Raw genomic sequence first — 9,078 nt, 5'->3', positions numbered from 1 at the left:
AGCGATGTGTGGACAACGCAATAGACTACAGCGTCCAGCTTGAGTCCTCAGAAAACATCGACCAGTGTCTTCAGTCCATCGATAAGGCGTCCCGATCCCAGGCTCGGGACCTACATGCAGCGTTGCCAGGTCATTTTTTCAAAAATCTGGAAAAGGCAAAATAAAAATCTGGAAAAAATCTGGCAGTCATTTCGTGGGGTGAAAGGTTAATTTTTCGAATAATAGTTTTGGGGTACGCAAAATTTGAGGTGACAACCTTTTAGCGGAACAGAGAAAATAAAATCTGGATAAAATCTGGATCATCCATGAAAAATCTGGATAATTGGACATCAAAGCTGTCTACCTGGATACATGTTCAAAAATCTTGATAATCCAGCTAAATCTGGATACCTGGCAACGCTGCCTACATGTGCCGGCTTCCAGTCTGGTGAGTAACTCTCTGAACCTCTCTGAACACAACCAAACGATATATCCAATTCCGTAATACTATTAGACGACAGTACCAGCGCTCATCTGAAAACTTACCAAAATTTTGAAAACCAAACCGAGACCTATTCCCCCTCTATCACCCCCAAAACCAATCCCCGGTCATTTCCTTCTAACAGCATCTGAAAAAGCCAATGCACTTGGTCAGCATTTTGTCAACTCTCACAATTTAGGTCATGCTATAGTTAGCCCGCACGAGCATGCCGTCCAGGAAGTATCAAGCCGCTTACTAGAATTCGCGAACCAGAATAACATCTTCCTCCCAGAACAGTTCGGGCTTAGACAGGGTCACTCCACCGTTCACCAACTGACTAGAGTTACTCAGATCCTAAGGCGGAACAAGTCCGTTAGTAAAACATCTGCTATGGCATTGTTGGACATCGAAAAAGCGTTTGATAATGTCTGGCATGATGGCCTGGTGCTTAAGCTGCAGCAGTTCAACTTCCCGATCTTCTCGTGAAGATCATCAAGAATTATCTGTCGAATAGATCATTCCAGGTCTTCCTCAACAACATTCCCTCTGATACGTTTAACGTAAATGCTGGGGTCCCACAGGGAAGCCTTCTTGGTCCCATCCTGTTTAACATATTTACTTCAGATGCTCCTCCCCTCCCGGGTGGTGGCATCCTGTCTGTGTTTGCAGACGACACTGCCATTATCTACAAAGGTCGAGTGAGTAGAGCTTTGACGCGTAGACTACAAGAGGATCTGGATGTTTTGTCCGACTATTTCAACAGCTGGAAGATCTGCATCAATGCAGCTAAGACCCAAGCTATTATATTCCCGCATTCAAAATCAACTCGACTTGTTCCACCTGCCAATGTAAGAATCCATCTCAATAACACTCCCATCGAATGGTCGAGTGAGGTTGTCTATCTTGGTCTCTCCCTGGACCAAAAACTTCTATTTCGTTCACACGTAGAGAAAACTGTTACCAAGTGCAACATACTGACTGAATCCCTCTATCCTCTTATTAATAGGAAATCCACTCTTTCCCTCACTAACAAGCTTGCCGTTCACAAGTAAATAATTTGACCGGTCATAGAGTACGCTCTACCTGTCTGGGAGGGCTGCGCTAAACCCCACCATCTTAAACTTCAGATTGTTCAGAATAAAATATTACGTATGATCCTAAACACCCCTCCGAGGACACGAAACTCTGAGATCCATCGCTTGGCTGGTCTTCAGGTGCTGGAACTAGGTTCAGAGAGTCCTGCGCCAGGTCACCTCACCTGATCATTCGTGAGCTGGTACCTTAGTTTTAAGTTAATTTTAAGCTAGTTATTCGTAGTTAAGTAGGTTATAAAAATTTATTTTTCAATTAAAAACAAGTCCTATAAAGGAAGAACTGTAAAATTCTACACAAATAATGTAAATCTATAGAAATAAGTAACCAACAAACCTCAGAACAAAGATGCAGAGCCTTGAAAGGCTCAACAATTATTATGTAAACTATATGTAACCATATAAAAATATGAATAAATATACTTTGAGTTAAAAAAAAAGCTTTCATACTCATTCCGCTTTCGAACGTTGGCGAGGACAGTTGGTGGCAACAAGGAACCCCATCAGCAATACGGACTAGTGGCAACAAGGCGCCCTACCAGCTATAAATACGACAGCGATTGAGCTTTCATACTCATTCCGCTTTCGCACGTTGGCGAGGACAGTTGGTGGCAACAAGGAGCTCCATCAGCAATACGAACTAGTGGCAACAAGGAGCCCCATCAACAATACGGACTAGTGGCAACAAGGCGCCCTATCAGCTATAAATACGACAGCGATTGAGCTTTCATACTCATTCCGCTTTCGCACGTTGGCGAGGACAGTTGGTGGCAACAAGGAGCCCATCAGCAATACGAACCAGTAATACGAATAGGTGGCAAATGGGAGTCCCCAGCAAAATGGAGCATCCACAAGTCGTCACGCCCGTCGATCGCAACAAGGAGCGGTCGATGGAACCACAAAGAAAGAGACAGAAAAAAATTACCCCATGCACGTGGGCTAAAAACGGCCTGTCAGCATCTACAAAATAGAAAACGATAACATCAAAGGATAATTTAATTTTAATTTTATTCAATAATTCATCTGACAATATGTAGTCTTAATAAATGAAAAAAATAGTGTCAAGTTTACAAAATATTCGAATTTTTCAACTTATTTACAAACTTGCGGGATGGTTCGCCAAACTCAAACAAATCTTCTACGCTTGAGAAGGTCCTGATCGCAGCGGTTATAGGCTCGTTAAATCCAAACGACGTCCGATGGAATGCGGTTTGTAGTAGGCCAGTTGAACGTAAGGAACGTTGAGAAGCACGGAAGTTTAGCTGGAACAAGAGCGTTGGCGAATCTATTTCGCCATTCAATATTTTGGCAACAGATGCAGCTTGCTAGATTTTGCGACGACGTTCGAGCGTGTCGAGGCCAAGTAATCGACAGCGGTCAGGATACGGAGGAAGATTTTCCGGATCACGCCAGGGAAGGTCACGTAATGCCAGTCGGACAAATCTCTTCTGAACACGTTCGATCCGTAGACACCAAGTTAACTGATGAGGGTACCAGATCGAGCTACAATTTTCAAGAAGTGGTTTTACTAGAGAGCAGTATAAGGTTTTGAAGCAGTGAGGGTCTTTGAAGTCACGGCCAATTTTGCAATGAATCCCAGCTGTCGACTCGCTTTTGAAATTAAGCTGGCATGATGTAGGTGGAAAGTGAGTTTAGCGTCGAGAAAAATACCAAGGTCGCAAACACGGTCAACTCTTCTCAGCTCAAGTCCATCAATGCGGTATTCGAATATGATCGGATTTAAAATGCGGTGGAATGTCATTACCTCACATTCTCCAATACTAATTATCAGCCAGTTCTTATGGCACCACTCGAGGAATATATGCAGCAAATGTTGCAAACGACGACAATCGTCGATTGTACGAACTACCAGATATAGCTTTAGATTATCCGCATATACCAACCTACAGCCAACACCTAACCGTAGCATTGCATCATTGAAGAATATAGCGAAAAGCAAAGGCCCCATATTGCTACCTTACGGAACTCCCGATTTATTAGTGAATTGCGACGAGACACAAGAACGAAGTTTCACACGCAGTATCCTTCCACATAAATACGAACTTAACCAATTCACAAGTGGACGCGAAGCTCCAAGCCGTGACATTTTACGCAAAAGTATGTTATGGTCAATACGATCGAAAGCTGCCTTCAAATCAGTGTAGATGGCATCAACTTGCGCTTTTTGTTCGATATGTGAAATGCACATCGAAGTAAATTCCAGTAAGTTACTATGAACTAAGCGGTTCGGCATGAAACCATGTTGCGAGGTAGAGATGTAATTCTTAGTGGAATAGAGCATTACGTTACTAACAATAATCTTGAACAACTTAGAACCAGCTGAGAGACTAGTTATGCCTCGAAAATTTCTGACATTTTTACGATCGCCAGATTTTAGAACTGGAAACATAAAAGATTGTTTCCATATCTCGGGGAATTTCCGTTGCTCGAACGACTTGTTGAAAATGCAGTGAAGTGGGTTTACTAGCGCATTAGCACAACGGCTGATAACTATAGCGGGGATGCCATCGGGCCCCGGAGTATAAGATCGCTTAAGTTTCTTGGCGGCATCCATTATCATATCAGTGGTAATTTCAAATGTTGTCAAATCAATCAAATCGGCCGGAACATCAGCCGCCGCAATATCCGCCTCGGCATCGGAGGCAACTCTATCAGCAAACACTGATGCTAAAAAAGTTGCAAAAAGCTCACACGAATCCGATTCTGAAGTCGCGTCTAAGTCATCCAAGCGAACATTTACAGGCACCGATGAACATTTTCGTTTGGAGTTGACAAAATTCCAAAATCCTTTGGGGTTTCTCCTAAGGTCTGCCTGTACACGTAAGACGTAGGATTTGTATAATTCTCTGTTAAGACGGCGGTATTCGTCGCTGGTGCTTTCGAAATTATGTCTCGCTACCTGCGTTTTCAAACGGCGAAATTTACGCTGGGCATTGTTTCGAAGCCGTTTTAATTCATGCAATCGACGCGTGCTCCAAGCAGGGATGTTGGGACGCTTCGCTAGCGGTACATTTGCATTCAACCACTGACCAATTATATCGCAAAAGCGTGCTGTCATATCGTCGACATCAGTGCAAACGTAGATTGAATTCCAGTCGAGGCTCATCAAATAATCGATCAATGCGACGAAATCAACTTTTCGGTAGTTCAATCTGCTTCCATTATCTGCACACAACGGAACAGTACTATGAGAACGGACGGTAGGTAGTGAGACAGTTAGGGGTGGATGGTAGCGGTCGACAGGGAGTAGCGGTCTAATACAGTTATTAACAGTAAGCTGATGGTCAAGGAAACAAAAAACTGAATCCAGGGTACGATCGTTATGGTTTCGCTGATAGTTTTGCTGCCTTAGATTTAAATAATCCATGCCGTCTATCAGCGTCGCACTAGCAACAGGCAATCGAACAGAAGCAGGGGCAGCACCAGGCATCCACACGATGCGTGGCTGATTATAATCACCACAGACAAACACGATGTCATTCGCATTACTTTTATCAAACAGCTCGCCAATAGAGGAAATGTGTGCATCGATAGTCTTGACATCGTGGCTCCTATCTGGTGGTATATACACACCGCACAGCAGCAGTTTAGTTCCCCTAACGGTAGCGCTGACGCAAACTTGCTCCAAACACTCGCCACTCACAGTTTCGATGAATGAGCTAGGATGACACTGAGCCACAGCGATCAAAACACCGCCAAAGCTGGATTTGTTGCTATTGCGTATAGAGCGATCACAGCGAAACACATTAAAAGTTGTCCCAAACAGCTGCAGTGAGTTGACACGATCATCTAACCCTGTCTCTGTCAGTATTATGATGTCAAAGTTGCACTCACGGGTCGTCAGAAAAAGCTCGTCAATTTTAGTTCTTAATCCCCGTGTATTTTGGTAGTACAGCCAAACAGTATTACCACTGTCGTTGTCGGTACACTGCAACACAGGATCAATTAGCGCAGGAGGAATGAAATTATGACACAAATACTCGCCTTTGGTGGGAACCCGAGGGCTCCCACCGTCCACAGAAGAAAGCGATAAATTCAAATTATCGGCTCCTGCATCCAGGGTTGTCTGTTTACGTTTTTTGACCGATCAGCAAATTCACGAAATAGTAAGCCAGTGGGCCAGGAAGAAGGATCCAGAGCTCGAGTTTTCAAACCAGGGTCTAAACCAACTTTATACGAAACGAATGATAAGCTAGTCACATCTTTGTCTTTCGGAACAAGACGAATGATTTCTGCGGTATCGGTCAGATCCAAGCAGTGAGAAACGATTTTTTGTATATCATTGTTCGTTAGTGGGTTCAGTTGTAAGTGGGTATTCACGGAAGATATATTTCCAACGGCTTCACACGTTTTACAGCTTCAAAAATAGAAATTTGATTGGAGTTTTATCTAACACGTATTCACGACTTCTTACACTGAGCGAAAGATAAACAAATCACCGAAAATCACGACAATGGCGCAGTCGGTAATGAGAACCAAGATTCAAATAAAAGTAATGCTATGAAAGAAAAAGAGAACGATATAGAAGGATCAACAAAAAAGCTCAAGGAAGAGTTATTGAAAATCAAAGCCGAGTTAGAAAGAACTCAGATGGAGAATGAAGATTTGAGCCGCAGTTTGGCCGCCATGAGTCCGGAAAGTGACTTTGGATTATCAAGATCGAGCACAATGCGTGAGGAACCGACTAACGAAAATGAGACTATATTAATGGCAATGAATAAAATGACAATGGGTGGCCTTAGTATCCCAGAATGTACACCGGAAACAGGTCACACAGAGATCAGTAAAAGAGCCTTTGATCATTGTAAGAAGATCTTGAACTTGTCATTGAACCTCATCCATGTAACGGAGAAATCAACAAAAATGGATTTATTCCGCATCAAAGCTGGGCCATTCCTTCTTGAAATGCTCGAAGGTACCACTACACAAGCAGATATACCAGATGAAAATTTGCTTCCGTATTCAAATGTAATTGCTCGCTTAGACGCATATTTTGGATCAAGAGCCTATATGCTAGCTCAACGAAGTAAACTAGCAAATATGGTTCAGAAAAACGACGAGGCAAATATCGAATTTGTTAAGAGAGTTGCAGCAGCATCAAAACTGTGCAATTACAAAGCAGAGGAGGAGTTCGAAGCTATCTCAAGGACAGTTACTAGAGGTTCAACAGACAGCCGAGTAAGGACTCTTTCTTACAGAGTACTCACTAACGGAGGATGCCTCAATGAGCTTATTGATCAGGTTAGGATTCGAGAAGTGGAGCTGGCGAATGAGAATGATTATATAAGGCTACATCAGCAGAGATCGGCAACGGTAGCTGTAGTATCGGATCGTTCGTTTGAACAACGCCGTCGGTATGAAACTCCTAGAACAAACAGTAATCGCGGTAGAGGATACTTCACCCAAGGACCAGTAAGAGTTAAAGAAACTAGCCAGGCGTGTTGGAGGTTCTTGAATACAAACCACACACCTGATAATTGCTTCCATATTGATAAGGTTTGCCGAAACTGTGATCGCCGTGGACATCTCCGAAGGGCATGTTCATTACAAGCAAAGCCAGAAATCCGTAAGCGCCGCTGGACAGACGTAGAATCAGAGCCTCCAACCAAAATTGCTGCTGTTCAGAAAACAGAAAGCGACAGTGAGACGAAGAAAAATAAAACTCCACCAGTCAATATGGGAACAGCAGATATTCAAGAAATAGGATTCTGTGCCGCATATATCAAGGCATATGTTGCGGGCATAGAAGTTCTGTTCTTCATAGACTCAGGTGCACAGGTTAACACTATTACAATAGAAGCTTTCGAGACTATTCTACAACATGAAACAGCTAAGCATTATTTACACGAGTTATGCTATGAATCCGATAAAGCTCTTAGAGGGTACGCATCACAAGGAAACATTGAGGTTATAGCTACTTTTTCTGCAGAGCTATTCGTGACAAATGAAAGACCTGTATCAATAGAAAAATTCTATGTGGTACGTGAATCAAACAAAACAAAAACAACAGACACAGTCTGGAAATGTGAATTGGTAAACGTACATAGTCTCCAAGATAGAAAAATAAAAGAGTTTCCAAAATTTAATGTACCGCCAGTCAAATTAAACTATGACTCGTCGATGCCTCCTTCGAGAAACGTGTATACCCACATACCTGCAGCATTCAGAGACTTGACTAAACAAAAACTCTCGGAGCTGGAACAATCTGGTATAATAGAAAAGGTCCAGAAAGACATGGATAAAAGTTTTTGTTCATCTTTGCTAGTAATCCCCAAAGGAAATTCTGATATACGCCTCGTGGTGGATCTTCGAGGGCCTAACAAGTGCATTAACAGAACACCTTTCAAGATGCCTACGTTTGAATTTATATTGATGGAACTACATGGAGCCAAGTATTTCTCCACAATTGACCTCACAAACGCATTTTTCCACATTGTCCTGGACGAAGAATCAAGACATCTGACAAATTTTTCCGCAGCTGATGCGGTCTACAGATGCTGTCGACTACCTTTTGGACTTACAAATGCACCAGATATATTTCAAGAGGTCAACCGTCATTCTTTCGGAATGCAAAGGTACTGTGAACTATTTGGATGACGTTTTAGTGTATGGCCGAACACAGGAAGAGCATGACCAAAATCTACAGGAAGTCTTGAAGAAATTTGAAGTACACAATGTCAAAATCAATAGAGGAAAATGCTCTTTCGGAAAGCAAAATACTCAGAAGGAAGCTTTGGCAATGGTATGGGGAGTGGAGCGTTTTTCTGTCTACCTGTTGTGCATACCATTCACAATTCGCACAGATGCAGAATCAAACGAGTTTATTTTTAGTGGACAGCATAGGATCGGGAAAAGAGCAATCTCACGTGCGGAAGCTTGGGCATTGAGATTACAACCGTATAATTTTAAGGTTGCCAGGGTACCAGGAGAAATGAACGTAGCCGATGCATAATCTCGCTTGATAACAGATTCTCAAGCAATTGACAATTACGATTCAATTGATGAGTCCTCAGAGAAACATCTATTGTATTTTTTGGACACGGGCATGATTGAGCTTACCTGGGATGATATCGAGTTGGAAGCAGAAGAAGATGAAGAATTGAAACAAGTTCGTGAGGCAATTAGAACCCAACACTGGAGAAGAAGCCTAAAAAGATATGAATCAGAAAGAAAAAATCTCAGGGTATTAGGAGCGTTGGTTTTTTCTAAAGACCGAGTAATACTGCCTAGCAACCTACGACAAAAAGCACTGCACTCAGCGCATCAAGTACATATGGGAGCAGCTGCCATGAAAAAGATTTTGAGGGCATATTTTTGGTGGTCCGGGATGGCAAAACAGATAGGATCGTTTGTAAAGGGTTGTGAAACATGTTTTCAGCTCTCACGAAAAAATCCACCCATTCCCTTGACTAGCCGTGGACTTCCGGAAGGACCGTGGGAGATCCTCCAGATTGATTGTTTCTCATTGAACGGATGCGGATCAGGAGAGTTCTGGACATCTGTGGA

At 42.7% G+C, this 9,078-nt stretch overlaps 1 protein-coding gene across 1 annotated transcript; it reads right to left on the bottom strand.

The window, feature by feature from the left end:
* Positions 1 to 715: 715 nt before the first annotated feature.
* On the bottom strand, positions 716 to 7,111 carry LOC129719876 (uncharacterized). Its single transcript, XM_055671292.1, has 3 exons — positions 7,043 to 7,111; positions 4,037 to 5,500; positions 716 to 814 (listed from the first exon to the last, which is right to left on the bottom strand). The coding sequence occupies exons 1-3, from the start codon at positions 7,109 to 7,111 to the stop codon at positions 716 to 718; spliced, it is 1,632 nt and encodes a 543-aa protein (XP_055527267.1).
* Between the last annotated feature and the right edge of the window lie 1,967 nt (positions 7,112 to 9,078).

Source organism: Wyeomyia smithii, chromosome 2 (assembly GCF_029784165.1).
Source record: "Wyeomyia smithii strain HCP4-BCI-WySm-NY-G18 chromosome 2, ASM2978416v1, whole genome shotgun sequence".
NCBI classification, from domain to species: Eukaryota; Metazoa; Arthropoda; class Insecta; order Diptera; family Culicidae; genus Wyeomyia; species Wyeomyia smithii.
This window is presented reverse-complemented; position numbering and strand designations above follow the sequence as displayed.

Coding starts and splice junctions, on each gene's coding strand:
- LOC129719876 (XM_055671292.1), bottom strand. CDS start 7,111: ATGCCCTTCGGAGATGTCCACGGCGATCACAGTTTCGGCAAACCTTAT. Junction 5,501..7,042: donor AATATGGAAGCAATTATCAG/GTGTGTGGTTTG, acceptor CCTGTGTTGCAG/TGTACCGACAACGACAGTGG. Junction 815..4,036: donor GCCGTTGTGCTAATGCGCTA/GTAAACCCACTT, acceptor GTTCCGCCTTAG/GATCTGAGTAACTCTAGTCA.